This window comes from Amblyomma mixtum, chromosome 3, assembly GCF_055824585.1.
Source record: "Amblyomma mixtum isolate Tamu chromosome 3, ASM5582458v1, whole genome shotgun sequence".
NCBI lineage: Eukaryota > Metazoa > Arthropoda > Arachnida > Ixodida > Ixodidae > Amblyomma > Amblyomma mixtum.
Genome location: NC_143014.1, coordinates 403,166,052 through 403,182,978, shown reverse-complemented (window position 1 = coordinate 403,182,978; position 16,927 = coordinate 403,166,052). Strand labels below are relative to the sequence as shown.

The window sequence follows — 16,927 nt, the reverse complement described above, 5'->3', positions numbered from 1 at the left end:
GCTTCCTGCAGAGTGTTCACGCTGTGTAAACAAGCAAGGGTACAACCGGTACAAAATTGAGATTATTTAAGGTAACTAATGTGCAGCTTGCGTTTCATGTCATGCAAACGACCACTAGCAGTTTGCACACAGCGATGCAAACAAGAGTACCATGGAGTGCCTTGCCTGAGAGTGGGATATCCGCAGGTGACTTTCTGAAGGAGTGCACTCGTCCTCATCGGTGCATTCGCGGGGAATCTTTGCGCTTACGCGGTAAATGTTCAGTGGTGTACTATGATCCTCAAGCACTCACTTAGGGTGTACAAAAAATATTTCCTAAAAAAGAAGCAAAAAAAGTTACCAATACACATGAAAATGTTACATTTCCGAATGACAGTCCACTATAGAAGATAAGAATTTCGTTGGTCAGGGTGTATTGTGTACTGCATCATATTGTGTTTTTTTTTGAAGGAGCAATATCACTGTACCGCGCTGTCTAGTGCTTGGTGGCCTGCGGCTCTCTCAAGCTGACATTTATGACAGCTTCTACAACCGGCGTTGAGTGCTATATACTGTGTATGACACGAATGAAGGCATTATATTATTATTAAAATCAACATTCTCAAAACCAAAACAGTCCGGCGTTTCTCTGGAGGGGGCGAAGCGATGGCGACGGCTGTGTGTCAGAGCGAATAGTGCGGGCTGGGTTCGTTTCTGGGATGCACCCACAAGAATTCGAATGTATTTGCGTAGCGCCACCAATTGGAATGTGTCTCAGTCGAATGCTGTTAAAAAATTCGTCTAGCACCACAAGGCGGCAGTCGAGTAGAATGACATTCGGTTGGAAGGCATTCGAAACGCCCGTGTGGCAGGGGCATTACTTGTCCCGGATCGTGACGTTTTTTGTAGTTAACACTTAATCAGGTGTCGAAATAAGTCTGAAAATTAAGTTGGAGTAATTAGATTTGCGAACAATTGTATTTTCTAGGTATTTACGCGCAAATTAATTTCTCAAAGGTACTACAGCATCCTTCGCCACTGCCATCATTTCCAAATGACACTTGATTGTCGTGCGACAGCGCGAACCGAAAGTGTCATTCGTTCAAGAAAAGTGCACTTCGAGAAAGCGTCGCTAAACATGCGTGTGATAAAGGTACTTGGCTCGTTATGGAAAACCCCGCCGTAGCCAGTAAGCCGTGGCAGGCATAACTTAAGGCCTGCTGGCTGTTCGTTCCCCCCCCCCCCCCCCCTTGAGCTACGTCACGCGAAAGAGGCCCACATAGAAGTTCCGTGCAGCACGTCTCGAAGCTACGAGCGGCGCACTCGCGTTGAAGATGAGGCCTGGAAGGTACACAATGGTTAACCCCACCTGTACCGAGAAGTCAGAGTGGGGGACGAAGGAGACGACAATGCGATCGGTTCTGGAAACACGTGGCACTCCTTTCATTGCCTCGGGGAAAGTCACGGCATGTCGCGACATGCTTCCGAACGCAATTTTTTTCTAGACGTTGACTGTGCCTACACCTCCTGCTGCGCGTGCGGTTGTGTCCGAGACGGTGTTCTAATGCCATCGCTACCATCGCTAGAGTGGAACATGGATTACGCTTCTGCCGTGATATGCCTAACAGGTGCTGCGTGCCCAGTTGCCGGATTAACTACAAATCGTGTCCCAAAAACCACGTTTTCAAGTTTCACCGGGATGAAGAAGAACAGAACACCTGGATAAGGGCAATACTACGAGAGAACTTCGTTGTATCACCGCACTCCAGGGTAAGGGCCGTTTCACATGCATGCGATTCTCGCCTGCGACGCTGCGAATTCGGTCGGTCTGCGACTGGAGAGGGCCGTCGGTCTAGCCGCAGACGGCCTGCGACCAAGTTCCGTCCGGTTGGAATTCAGTCGCAGCGTCGCTCTGCGACTGACCAATGGGCAGCGCCGAGACGGCACGTGACGTGACGTCACGCGCCGTCTCGGCGTGGGGTCACGTGGGAGCTGTTCCCGCGGCGTAAGCAAAACTGTTTATTCTAATCAGAACGTACGAAATATTGCCTTGCATCTAAAAACACGCGGGTCATAACATCATCAACACATTCCGTGCAGCGGTTCCGTCCGGTTGGAATCCTTACGCAGCGTCATGTGATCGCGCTGCGACTGACCAATGGGAAGCATCGTGACGTCATGTCACGTGCGGTCACGTGTAGCAGAACGGATGCAGCGGCAAACACAGTGTGTTTTGGTTGTTGCGCGCGCACGTGGGCACAAGAACATTTCTGCTCCTCGAGGTGTTGAAGGCACGCGCGCGTGTTGTAATGAACTTCTCATCGATGAAGTGGAGAGGCGGCCACTTTTGTGGAACGTGAAATCGAATGAGTACAGAAAGAATTCAAACAAAACTGGGCTGTGGGAGAGGTTAGAGACGCCTTGCGATCAATCGACCCCAACGGTGAGTACCACTTCTTTTGGTCCATTTTTATTTTAGTATGTTTTTTCTTAGCGCTGTTAATTGTAATGTCGAAGTTCTGATCATGAGTGATTGCACCGCCCTTTGTTTGACAATAAACGATAGCCGGCTCGGAAGGTCAACGCAGGCAACATGTTCAATGCACGCAGCTGCACGTGCGGATTCTCGGCGTTTTAAACAGTGGTACTCTGCACTGCTTTGTTTAACGGGAACATAAAAACGCCATTGAACCATAGTATACTGTGCCCTGCTCAAAAAAAAAAAATATCGAAAACGTCTTTTGCTCGCATATTTTTTCAGGCCTTATAATTGTTTACACACTGCGAAGGCCAACCACGTGCACAGAGTGGGCTCTCATTTCAGTAAAATTTCTAATCCTTAAACAAGAAAACTGACAGTAAGCGTAATGACACCCAGTCTTGTTCACGAATTGGGACTACACGACTGTGCCCGGTTAAGTACCGTAAATTTTGCCGCTCAGCGCGAGACGAATGCCTCCGAGTTTGTGTTACGGCTTCAGGTGGCGGCGAAATGGAAAAATAGTCGCGTGCTGTGGACTGTCGGTTCACTATAAAGGCACTCAAGTGACCGGGATCATTCTGGACCTTTGAAGTTACTGTGGCAGCTTTGCCAACATTTGTGTGCTCAAACGTCGAAATAGCCTTATCCCGGCACCAAACCCGTCCAAGTTTTGTCTTGTGCTGTCACTATTTATTGTGGTATGCATTTTCACTCGCTGAAGTGAAGGCACGTTCAGGGGAATATCACTGAATATTCATTCAAAATATGAAGGAACCAAGCACTCGCCGAAACCAAGAAACGGATATGGGAATGTTTCTAAGTCATACTTGGCTCATTTTGCTGCTTTTAATAGAGTGTAGTTCTGTCAGTTTTGTTTTACACAAACAACTTGGGAACGTACTAGACAATTTCTGGAGCATGTGGGAAAGCGTTCATACTTCAAATCAGATAACTAGTTTCATTTGTAGCTAACTTTCATACATTTTTCAGTTACAGTTGATTGTGCCCAGGAGAGATGGAGAAATTCGAAAGACAGATATAGGAGGAAGCTCAGAGACCTCGAATGTGATTCAAGGAGTGGCGCTGGAGCGTTGCCGAAGAGCAGGTGCGGGGTGCACCTTGAAAGGATGCGATTTTTAAAAGACCAGATGGAAGTACGTCAGTAAGTATTACTCCAGTGCAACTTTCCCACCCACATTTCATTTTACTTGTTTGCGATAGTTTCGAGCGGAAACATTTAGGCATCATTTTCACAGAAAAAAATTAATGTTGCATGTACTGCTTCTCAGGGTGTATTGTTCATCCACCACAATAACTGTTCAATGTAATGCCTCAATTTAGTTTGTGCAGTTTCATTGCAGCTTCGATTTCGTGAATGCCAGGTTTGCGACATAGTGATCAGTAGAGTCACAGGTGTATTCGCAGTGCTGCTGTGAAAATCTATCACTACATTCTCTTAGTGCTCAATGTTTACGTAATGTGACCATCCTGCAGAGGACACAGCAGCATGGAGGTGGTGGCCGTGCAAGAAGCGCTCGAAGACCACCCACGACTAGGGTCTCCAGCTGCAGATTCAGCACCAGCAGGCTCTTTCCAGGACATTTTTTTTGTGCCCTGAAGTGCCGCAGCCCAGCACCTCTCAGTCTGTGGCTGTGGATGAAGATGAAGGCACGACGAGCCAGTCTGCAGGGAATGGCCCGCCGCAGCCCAAAAAGCGGAGGAAAGCACGGGAAGAGCTCGATGTCGTGAATGCACAGCTTACGACTGTTCGCAGTGCATTACTGGCGCACAGGCCAGCAGATGCAGACGAACACTTCTTGCTGTCGTTAAAGCCATATGTGGCAACTGTACCAAACAATATGAGACACCATATGCAAATGGAACTTCTGAACATTGTAGGGCAGTACAGTCAGGGAGTATATCCCACTCACCTGATGATAAATCCAGAATAAATAAGTAATAAGGGTGTAATTACTCATTGAGATCCACCCAAGCACAGCCATACGTCTACAAAGGAAAGCTATGCAGCTTTCCTTTGTAGCCGTATGGCTGCGCTTGGGTGGATGTCAGTGAGTAATTACACCCTTATTACTTATTTATTACGTTATTTATTTTTTTATTTATTACCATTATTACTGATTATTTATTACTCATTTTACTACTTGATGATAACGACAGAATAAATAAGTGTTAAGGGTGTAATTACTCACTGACATCCACCCAAGCGCAGCCATACGGCTACAAAGGAAAGCTGTATAGCTTTCCTTTGTAGCTCTATGGCTGCGCTCAGGTGGATGTCAATGAGTAATTACTCCCTTATTACAAATTTACTCCACCTTGGGGAATTCCCCTAAACATTTGATACATCAGAATATATATAAGTGTCAAGAGATGCAGTATGTATGGCACCACATTTATTTCACTGTGCTGCAGTTCTGAAAAGAAAAGATGGAGCAAAGAAGCCATGGCAAGTTATTACCTTGTAGGGCTCACAGAACAATAGTATGAATGTGCTTTACTCAATGCCGTGTGTTCAGGGGGAACAGCTGAAACAGGCTTTGTTTTTTTTCGCATATTATGCCTGTGTTGCAACCTATTTCAAGACAATATTATCTGCACTGGAAAAGAGAGAAAAACACAGTAGCACTTCCTCTTTTTGGTACAAAAGACGCATGAATGAGACCTGGTGACCACACGTGGCACACTGATGACAAAGACAAAGAAAACCGAGCTACCAGGACATTACAGTCACAAACATCTTGTTTCAATTGCTTAAAAAGAGAAGAGACTGCCCACTGCATTTACGTAGCCTAGCCATGGTTTCTGATTATGCTATTGAGGAGCACAATGAGGTGTTGCTCACATTTAACTAGGCTGTGCTTTTTGCAGTGTTCGTTTATTTCCGAGGAATAGTGGGGGATAATTCGAGGCATTTATTTCTTTCTGACAAAAAAACAAACACTATTTTCGGTCTAATTGTACAGTGCAACTTCACTGTCATCAGAGGTAAGCTGCCCATGGCTCTTTGCATTGGAGCCCTTGATGACAGTGCACATTATTAATGAAATGCTGTAAAATTCCTTTCGTTGCTTTGCTCCCACAGCAACAAAGGATAAAATGATCTGCCTGCACCGCTAGCATTCAGGACATCATTGTTGGCTAGGCAGAGCTCATAAAGAGCCCCTTTATGGTCTGCTGCCCAAGAGTTTGGTTTTTGGTGGTCGACATGCGGGTTTTGTTAACACATATACCTCATGGGCGGCTTGACAAGCTCGCATCTCCTTATAGATAGAGGCAATGACAGACTCAACTTAAGTGGTACGGGAATACAAGGAATAGGCAAACACTGGATAGAGAATAGGTACAACTCCACAAGTATAATCTATATGCATACAAATATTCACAAAACAAACAAATCGTCGCTCCCTTCACACATGTCAGACAAATAATGCGAACATGCATAAGTACACATTATATACACTATATACACGAGCACATCTACCATTGTGTTATACAGCAGTCACAATGAATGAGTACTGAGCAAGCAGACGTCTACAAAGCAACCAAAACAGGTCCCACATTTGAACGCAGGGCTCAGACAAAAATGTAGCCATGTTATTGGCATTGGTCATAGCCATAGCTTAAAAAATGAAAGTTCAAGAAAGCACCATGGCATTACTCCTGATAAAAGGATCATATTGAGAACGTGTGCACGCCAGTGCTCCTTATTGCCCTTGTACAGACACGAGATTGCTGTGATGAACTCTACACTTTACAACACAGACTGTCACGGTGGCTCAGTGGTTATGGTGCTCGGCTGCTGACCCAAAAGGTGCAGGTTCGATCTCAGTCGTGGCGGTCGAATTTCGATGGGGGCAAAATTCTAGAGGCCCATGTAGTGTGCGATGTCAGTGCACATTAGAGACCCCCAGGAGGCCGAAATTTACTGAGCCCTTCACTATGGCGTCCCTTGATCACCTGAGTTGCTTTGAGACGTTAAACCCCCAATAAACCTTTTCGAAAACCTTGCTGCACAGGTGACAAAATATTATTTTCAGCAAGATAGAAACTATGTGTTCAAGTAACTTGTAACAGGAAGAGGAGATAGAAATTGGTCGATAGTTAAAGAGTTAGGTTGTCCCCCTTTTACTGGTACGATGCCGGCCATCCACCAGTACATCACTCGAAAGTATAAAACCCGAGAGAGAGATCCTCATTAAAAAGGTTTATGGGGGTTTAACGTCCCAAAGCAACTCGGTCTATGAGGGACACCATAGTGAAAGGGCTCTGGAAATTTAAACCACCTGGGGTTCTCTTAAAGGGCCACTGCCCAGGGTCCGGACATTTTTGAAAAACAAGCCCGCTGCATAGATGAGGCATCGAAGATAACCTCTGCAAAATACTAGAGCCATGCGCGCCCCGAAAAGCTGCGAAAATTCAAATCAAAGCCCGCTCGTTCTTTCCTTCAACAAAAACGGCCCGTCCCACTACTCTGAACCCCGTTGACGTCATGGGGGTTACTTTCGCTAAAGGCACTCCATTGGTGCATCGTTCTGACTGACGGGAGAAGGTTGGGCGTAGCCTTGGCGTCGCGTCGTCTGCACAACGCTTTCCGCAGCGCCTTCTGTTCTGGCTCATGCCTACAAACCCGCATGAAGGAACAAAAAAAAACTGCGGAGGGAGCGTGCGGCGACAGCCTTGAACCCTAGCCATAAAAAGTAAAAAATAGTAAAACTGAGGGAGTTGGTTCGCCCCCCCCCCTCCCCCCGCCGTGATCACGTCACGAGACGCTCTGCGTGCGCGCTCCCTTCTCAGTTTTTTTTCTTCTATGCAAGCCCCCCAAAACAAGGTTTTAATTAGTAGTGCAGCAGAGCCTTTCCCTCGCTCGCCCACTTGACCGCTCCGCACAGACACCGCTTATCCTTCATGCATCTTGCATACGCCTTGACTCCAATGAACGACATGGGCTTCGAAGCGGAGAAAAGACACAAACACACAGAACACAAACACACATGAAAAGCAAACGGGCGGTTGCCGGGCCCGCACTTCGCCGTGTGTTTCGAACAGAACCGACTTCCGCCCCTCCGCTCGTGAAGCGATGGGGAGGCCTAAAAAAATGAAAAGGTGGCTCGCTAACTGGGAATGACAAACAGATGTATGAAAGGATGCGCTTGCTAACAAGTCTAGGTGGTCGAGCCGATCGCGCCTCTCGATCGTTCAGTGTGCGCGCCCGCAGCGCCCCCCCCCCTCCCCTCGAACAGACCCAGCAGGAAAAACCAAGAAAAGAATTCTATTGAAGGCGGGGCCATGACGTAGCCCTGTGACGCACTCCACAGACACCACGCCTCCGGCTTACATTGGAGAAAGAAGGGGTGATTTTGCCTTGCCGATCCTACTCGACGAGGAGCGGGAGGGAAAATTTCGAGGAGGGAATGGAAGGAGAGGAGGCTCGCTCAAAGTGAGGTAGAGAGTGTTTGCGACCATGGGGTGGGCAGGTGCCCTTTAACATGCATTGACATTGCACAGTAGATGGGCCTCTAGAATTTCGCCTCCATCGAAATTTTATTGTTAACAAGATCTTATTTATGGCCGCAACCCGGCAAATGCACGCTGCCATGGTACAGAACCGGCAGCACTAGAAAAATAAGAGCAAAAAATGTCTCGCACTTCAGCTGCTGCCCTAGAGAAATTATGGCCAGCAGGAGGCTGCAGGCCCAGCATCGCTGAGCCTCCATCAGCTGCCAGCGTAGAGCGCCATTGTCCTTCGGTTACGTTACCGAAGTGGTCCTCGTGGTCCACGTACTGTCCATCGATGTAGTAGGCGTCCTCGGTGAGGAAGTTGTGCAATGCACATGTTGCCAACACCACAAAATCCGCATTTTCCGGCTTAAGGTTGATGACACGCCGAAAAATGCGGAAACGCGAGGCCATCACACCAAATGCACTTTCGACGCACCTCCTGGAAATAAATAGCATATATTGATAGATGTTCTGAGAACAGCATTTCAGACCATAATTTACCTTGCCCGGCTCAGGCGATAATTGAAGACCCTTTTTTCTTCTTCCTGGCACCTGCCAGAGTAGGGCCTGAGGAAATCAGGTCGAAGCTGAAAGGCTTCGTCCCCAATAAATACGTGGGGTGCGGCAACTGCAGAGCCGGGAAGTTGCTTTGGGGCTGGCAAGCCAAGAACACCTCGCTCCAGGCTCTTTCCGAACCTGCATGCACTTAGTGTGCCGCCGTCACTCAGCCGACCGTAGCCACCGACGTCAACCATAATAAATTTAAGGTTGCTGTCGGCAACCGCCATCAGCACAATGGAGTATGTGCCCTGCAAGGAACCAAAACAATAAGCATTATTGCTGAAACCTATCAAAGCACTGGTAGTACCTTGTAGTTGTAGTACAGGCTTCCAGAATTGGGTGGCGCCTGTATTTGTACATGCTTTCCATCCACTGCGCCCACGCAGTGGGGAAAATTCCACTTTTGGTGGAAACCATTCGCAATTTCGCACCACTTTTCAGTTGTTGGCATCTGAAATAAAAATTTGCCATGCCATCAGATGCACATTTATGAGCGGGGGTGGTGTAAGAGATCAGATTGTTACATGGAGGCAGTGATGGTATATTTATAAATTCAAGTGCTAATGGAGCTTTCAAGGGTATATTGAATACAGATCTCAAGTTAACACAGCAAGACTAAACAGTTTTCTTGCACCAGCATTATAACGACACTGTTCATCTGCATTACACAAGTTCATTAATGCTGTTTTATTTAATACTTTCAGTGTATCTTAAAATTTGTATGTTTTAAAAAAGTGAATAGACATGCAATGCGTAAACACTCATAGCTGCATAGGCTTCTGGCACTTCCCATAGCAGTACTGTAGAACTGAAAACAAAACTGCTGTACGAGGCTAAACAAAGGCAGAGTAGACAGGACGAGCGTTGCATTCCGGTTTCTCAGTTAAAAGCCTACGCTCATCTGGCACTCTTTAGTTTGTTTTTATTCACACCATGCCCACTGACCCCTCATCACACATTCCTGGGAGCTTTTGTACAACTGGAACCACTGAATTATGTCTGCAGTAATTACTTGCCAATTTCCTCACGAAATGAAGGAAGAAAGCATGGGTCATGTGGCCATCATCCCCCAAAATATGCATGCATGATCACGAAAGCATGTACTACAGTCTTCAGGTATACATGCCATAAAGCATACCTTTAAGCAGAGAGGTTGCAACACCTTCCACAGGAGCCGACATGTGAAGTGAATGATCCCGGCTACTGTGGAGATGCCTACCCTGAAGGACAAGGCCACCTCCTGCATATGCATCCCCGATGCCAAGTACCTAAAAGACAAAAGTGGAAGAGAAGGTGAAGAAAGTTAATGCAAGATTTATGGCACTGAGCAGTCCCTCCAAATTTAGAAAAACTTTCCACATTCTTTTTCTCAAAACTGTGTCGCTCCAATGAAATAGTTAGCCTACCGAAGCGATTGTCAAAAACACAGTTTTTGCCCCGATATTGCAGCTCAGTTTTACGAATGCCATGTGGCAACAAGGTAAGAGACATGACCGCTTGCCCGTTCTGGTATGTGCGGTGACTTTTCAGACTTCCAAGTCCACAACTACTGATTGCAGGAATGACAGAATTATTGGGATGCGAACAAGAATTTGACATCATAAATCGGCCGCAGACGTACAGACACCCCACGAACTTGTACGCAGTAAAGCCACTAACAGGGTGTTAGAATAGGTTAGGTGTACGAACGAGTCTCGCCGGCGCGGCGCGCCGGCGCTCGTAGTGTGCCTGCACTCCGGCAGGCGGCGCGCCAAACTTGGGGCCTTAGGGGCCTTAGGGCCCTCGACGGCGCAGCGGCGCAGCGCCCGTAAACGCGCGGGTAGACTTGCGTGGATTCGAGTATAGCACGGACAGGGTGAACGCGCGCACTGCTGGCTACTTGCATTATTTTATCACAGCCAATTCTGCCTTAGTCGGAATAAACCTAACCCCTTTTGGCGCTTTGTATTAAATGCTCGCCGTGAAAATCGTACGCCACTAAATAAGGGCTGTTCGCTCTCGCTCGCACTGAAATTTCGAATTGATGCGGGCTGTAAGAGCACCTACTCTGCGATACGTCTGAAAGTGCTCCTAATAGCCTGTCCTCATATTAAGCTATAATGCGAGCGGTGTTGCGCTTGATTATGCAAAACACTGTCGGCACTTCTGGAAGTTGGCGTCCGGAAACGAGTTTCTCGTGTTTTCGCTTGCAGCTGTTATATGTGCGAATTTCTGCGTAGCTTTCGAGCGCCGAATATTGCGTTCATGCTCTGAAAAAAAAACACAATGCTACGTGAACATTTATTTCACACACATATCTGCAATCACAAAAAAAGGCCACATTCTACAGGTTTGCGCAAATTTTGGCATCAAAAGTTTGCATGAGATCCGGCTACATTATGCTATCTTCTGTTTAGTTCACAAAAAAAGATCTGGCACACAAAAAACACAGATAAGTAAAAAATCACGCATTAAACAAGTTTAGCAAGCTTTCGCAGCTGCTGCGTTTTGTTTTTCGCATCAGCTTTTCTTTGCTTGCAGACCTGTCGCATTCGCATTGCTATATAGTGATGCAGAAGGCCTGCCATAATTTCTTCTTTGTGTTCCGGACAGGGAAAAGAAAAATGGTAGCTTTCTAGCATGCTTTCTACTGTCAATTCATAGACATTTCTATGAAAAGTATTCTTCTGAAATTCAGCCTCGGCTGCTTGCAGAAGGTGGAAGATGGTCCTACTCGGGTGCAACAGTCCACCTCGAGTTTTGCACTGAACTAGAGCACTTTCTTTTAGAGACTGTGCAGTAGCTTCTCCTATAAGGCACTCTCTACATTTTGAGCATGTTGTACTCTTCGTAAGTTTTCGGCACATAAAACCAGCGAGGTAATAAATTATACAGTCAATAACCTCTGGCTCTGTACACACATGATCAAAAACGTCTTCACACTCAGCTTCCGCGTCGACTAAGCCATCCAGCTTTTGTTTTAGTTGCTGAAGCTGTGTCTTTTCTTCGGTGTCAGCCTTGAACGCAAGCTTAATATCATTCAGTGTTAGTGCATGTGCATTACTGGCGCTTTGGACTTCGCAATTGCCAAACTTTGGCGGCTTGAGCAAACTGTACACCGAGAGCATGTTATACAATTGCAGGAAAGTGGGCATAGAGGGGTGGTCATTTTGGCCGCCTGCCTGGCGAATTATTCCTAAGAAACGTTCAAGCACGTCCTGGTTGAACTTGCCCGTCAAGACATAGCTGAACCCACATTCCTTAAGCATATACCGAGACAGCTCCAGTGCAGATAAAATTGACACGCGCAGACCCTCTGCGGTCTGCTCGGTGAGGCAATTTGCACGGGAAATCTTTCCAGATAGTACATCTTGCTCCCACCTGTTTAGCCAATGCAATGAAGAAGCTAAAACTCGCAGATCTTTGCTCCCTACAGTAATACCTTCTTGCGGGCAGTTTCGATTGAGGGCGTCAAAGAGGTCATTGAGTTTCATGGTAAACTCCATCGTTCCTTTCACGTTTTCTAATCGTTGCGTGCCTCTCCTCGAATAAAACTCCAACCCTTTTGCTACACTACGGCTGAACAACTGGGTCGCCAGCTTGACACGCATTTTTTCAGTGTTCGTTGGATTGATATGGGAAAATGTTATTTTAGGACATACACGTGCCAGACCGGGTTGCTTGGAATCTTCAACAAACAGTCTGTCATAGTGCTCCCAGTGCACCCGTTCACCGTTAACAACCAAAACCTTTTGTCGATGCAAGCGGTTCCGCACACATTTGAGGAGGTGAGGCACATCGGAAAAAAACAAAAACACTGCGTTTGTTGTCAACAGGATGAGTAAAGAAGTGTTTGGTGTGCCGAAGAGCCCCACTCACTCCAAACTCTTTCCACATTAGGCGATTAGTAGCTGCTCCGTCACACACTATTCCATCGACCAACGCACCTGCTTCCTCCAGGAGAAATATCGCTTTTAGTATGAGCTGTGCAAGTTTCGTCCCTTTTGTAGGACCCTTGCTCGCAAAGACAGCAACTGGCTGTGAGTAGTGGTCCCCAAATGCTCGAAAAGTGAAGACCAGTCCACAGTCGGCGAGGTCATCGCTGGTCGGCGAACTGTCCCCAAAATCGCTGAATCCACAATAAGTCATTGACTTCGAGTGCACTCTCATCTCCTTTCTCACTTGCATTTCATCGAGCACCAAAATCCCATGTCGCTGGAACTCGTCTTTGGTTGCCATTTTTTTCTTAAATGCGGCAAAAAATCGCGTGTCAAATACGCACTTCACCCTCACCAAACTTAAGTACTTTGGCACTGCGGTGACGCAAGGAAGCGGTAGAACATCATTTTCTCGAAGGAAGGAGTAAGCCGATGGGCTGCGAATGTGCAGTAACAGACACAGCAAAAGCCAGTCTTCGGTGTAGCGCCTGCTCTTTTTATTTGCCAGTTTGGCAGCTGCCAAACACTCTTTCACTGCTGTCAGCTGTATTCCTGGTAGCTCAGCTTCGGAAAGCTTCGTTTCAAGGTCTTCTCCAGAAATTGTCTGCAGGCGCTCACGAGCTTGCTTAAGCTCGGCAGTGAGGATCTTCAGCCGGTTACAAAGGCGATTCTTGGATCTTTTGAGGGCATAGTTCGCACGCCTGAGCGTTGCAAGTTTTTCGCCGTTTTGCAAGTTTTTCGCAGAAAAAAGAGCACCACCAGGCTTCAACTTGCGTTGCTTGTCCATTAGCCTCTTCTGGCGAATTCGGAATGTGTCTGAGAGACTGGAGCACTTCTGGCAAACCGATTCAGCAGCATTGAGGATTAGTGGACATATCTTGTGGCGCCATTTATTATCGTAATCAAGAAACGCACTTTGCGGCTCAGCCTTAGGATACTCTTTGGCGCTTGGTCCTCCAGTACAAAGCCTTACTTTGTCTACCTGCTCCAGAATAGTTTTAACGTCCTCCAAAGATCTCACAGAGCTTGCACATTTCAAATCCTCTAAGGAAACGACTTTGCCCATCACCACTACTCTCACCTCCATTTTGTCATTAATTTCGACGAGCTTGGCAGCCATCAGAGAAGCAGCAGGACAGATGGCGCCCCACGAGCACGTTGCTTCATTCGTGTCTGACGTGACGTCGTCCGCCGATGCAGCACGTGAGGTATCCGACGACAACTGGCTGGCAGATCTCCTGGAGCGTTTTAGTTGAAGAAAGACAACACTTTTGACTTTGTCCATTTCGAGTCGGTGAAAACTCCAGCCTTTAGACGGTAGGCACGAGAGTGGAGCATGGAGTGGAGGGTTTTCGAACAAGCTTGCGAATACTGATATCGTCGCTGTTGGTGAGTTGGAATCAGATTCTTCTTCAACCGCTGTCACGTTGTACGCCTCAGCTGTAATCGACGAGGAGCGCATGCTACCTTCTTCTGAGACTTCTGCGCAAGGTTCGGCGCTCTTCAGTTTTTTCGGTTCTAGCGGTTGTCTTTCGGCGGGTCGCTTTCTGCTTTTTGAAGTCTTCGAAAGGTAGGCAGGACAGTCAGGGAATTTCGTGGGCACCGCGTCCTTTGCTAACAACGCACGTCGTGGTGCGCTTTGCAGCACATGCCCATTGTACTCTGCCGTCCAGGTTTTGGACACACAACTCGGCTCAAAATGTCGTTCACAAACGTAATCTGTTGTTTGCAGAGCTCGGTCCTTTATTGGTATGGCCCGCCGCCACAGCTGCAGCCGTTCGTCGTCTTTCGGCGCCGAAAAAAGCGAAAACTTCTCCTTGCAGGATTTGTAGCCCGTATTGCAACGGGTCACAAAGCACTTTTTCCCCATCACGCAAACGCAGAATACACCATCGAAGAAAACGATGCGTGGATAGCAGCATGTGGAGAAGAAGAAGAAGAAGCAGCGAAAGCCACGTGCACAGCGAGAAAAATGAAAGACGCACACGACGGACAAGCATTGACACACGCGGGTGCCGCGGGCTCGCAGCCACTGAGCCACCAACGGTCCGCGCCATCTCTCGGCGGCTGGCGGAAACTCGTTCCTCGCTCTCGCCACTTGCTCTCCGACGCGGGACGGCCCGTTCACACACCTAACCTATTCTAACACCATGGCCACTAACCTGAGGGTGATCGCGAGCCTCATTCGTGAAGGAAGTGGCTCACGTGTCACGTAATCTTTTGTGAGTGCATCCTCCAACAGCGCATAGAGTTCCTCGAAACGCTCCGGCGTCATCCGGTAGAACTTCCGAAAGTGGCAATTTCCTCGCTGGCGTCCCAGAACCCTCCTCGCAGCGCCGCCCTTCCTCCTCCTGTTTTTCTCCCTTCTCCTCTTTTTTTCTTTCACGGCTGTTGCGCTCTTCGGTCTATTCCTCCGGCGAATCTGCCTCCGCCATAGCCTCCTCTATTTTTTTCGTGCCCGCTCAATCGCGGGAAACGCCGTTGTTACTTGTTAGGCGCCGTTCGTGCTAGTACGCGAAGGAGTGGTGCGCGCAGCCCAGGATGGAGTAAAGCCCCTCGATAATTTGAAAGTAGCGTCTTTCTGTGAACTATGCCGCCGCGCCGCGCACCCTCGCCGATCCTCCTCTCTCACCTCTCCCATCGGCGCTTTTCTCAACGGTGATTGGCTCCGCGGGCGGTCTCCGGGAAAAGCGCGCGGAAAGTTCGCTCTTTTTGTGTTTTCATTTTTTGTCGGCGCCATTTTTTGGCCAGCCGCCGCTGCTACGACCGAGCTCCCTGGCATTGTGCGCTTGCACTTCGCGTTATTCGCGCTCTTTTAGAGCAGCGCTATGCCGAGTTGCTGCGCATTTCAGTGCACAAGCCGGCATGAAAAAGCCTTTGTTCTTTTCGCGATTCCGAGCGGCAAGAAAGACACCATTAGAAGAAAAAAGCGGCTGCTCAACATCGGCCGCAAGAACTTTACCCCGACGAAGACTGCCCACCTCTGCGAGCAACTGTGCATTTCTTCCAAGCAACTGTGTATACTGAAACTGCATGCATGCGCATCACAAAGCCAACAACCTCACTTGATTCACTGATCATTTTGCGTCGTTATGCGTGTTTTTGTTGTCACTTCATGGTTCCGTTCAACGTGCTATAATAGCGGAGGCTGATGCATACAATGTGTGTGCATGTGTTAGCAAGTGTGGAAGCAAAAGTGTTGGTATGCGTGCTGCGATATCCGCGGTGCGGTAAATTTTTCGAACCCCTGGTAATGGTGCACAATCGCAGTAATGCGGCGCATGTCCCGAGCGAGATTTAACCTAGATTTTTTTATGAATGCAACTTGTCTAACGATCTACGCTTATTTGTTGTTTTGCTGAACCGTTACGCTTCTACCAGGTGAGATTATCAATGCCACATTCTCGGAAAAGACCTCATATTGCATTCACATAAATAATTCATTTTTTTAATAACTTCAGTGCTTTCCATCTTTGCCTGAATCTACTCAAGTATTGTAAATATCCAATGCATGCCATTTTTGTATATTCATTGCTACAATTTGTGATCATTTGCTTTAGTTGAGCATGGTCGCGTAGCCTTTTGTTGAATACATCATCCGCTCAAAAACTATAGGCCTACATCTGAGCTGTTTCATTTCCCTAATTATGTTTTTGTTTTCTGTGTTTTGTTTTGAGAACTGCACCCAACGGGTGACAGATGTCCACAGCTGGCTTATTCGTGGTTTTTATGAATATTTTCGGCGTAAAACTACACGACTCATCTGTAAAAAACATTGCATCTTAAAAACTGTGCGTCATATTGTGACTGTATACTCAAGGCTTATATTAGTCAGGCACTTGCTTTAGGATAGCCTTGACTGTGGCTGACCAAATTGCTAACACCCTATAACTTTCTCTTGGGTTTTGTCACGGTCGTTGCTATCAGTTTTTTTTCTTTCCTAACGAAACATCTCTAAGCGGATTTAAAAAGGAATAGAATGTGGGCGGAAAATGCCCAAGTGTGCCAAACTTTGGGGGTGGTCTACCTAAATTTGGAAGCCAACACTGAGTTTCCCATAGTCAAATTAGGGTGGACCCCAATGTTGGTCAAATATGGACGACGTCAAATTTATGGGGTCCAGAGAGACAAATTTTGGGGATAGCCCACCTAATTTTGGAGCTCACCATTGAATTGGTCATATTAAAATTAGGCTTGACACCAATTTTGGTGAAATTCGGACAAGGTCAAATTTCGGTGGTTGAGGGGGCCAAATTTTGGGGTGCGGACACTTTCCTTGGATGACGGAAAATCGGTGCGCGGATCTTTGGTTCTCATCTTCGGCTCGACATCACCTCAAGGTCGCCGACAGCGGGAGCTGAAGTCGTTTCATGCTTATATGAAAAGTTCATATTCGTTTTTAAGCCACCGCGAAAATTCTCAACTACAAAAACCATTAAGCCGTTGCATGTGCACTGCGCGGTGCCAA

General features: G+C 47.3%; 1 protein-coding gene and 1 pseudogene across 1 annotated transcript; one reads left to right on the top strand and one right to left on the bottom strand.

Moving 5' to 3' along the window:
* Positions 1-1,146: 1,146 nt before the first annotated feature.
* On the top strand, positions 1,147-4,291 carry LOC149357419 (uncharacterized; annotated as a pseudogene).
* Positions 4,292-12,819: 8,528 nt separating this feature from the next.
* LOC149357418 (uncharacterized) lies at positions 12,820-14,491 on the bottom strand. The gene is made up of 2 exons (XM_089576586.1): positions 13,078-14,491; positions 12,820-12,896 (listed from the first exon to the last, which is right to left on the bottom strand). The coding sequence occupies exons 1-2, from the start codon at positions 14,327-14,329 to the stop codon at positions 12,820-12,822; spliced, it is 1,329 nt and encodes a 442-aa protein (XP_089432712.1). The 5' UTR covers positions 14,330-14,491.
* Between the last annotated feature and the right edge of the window lie 2,436 nt (positions 14,492-16,927).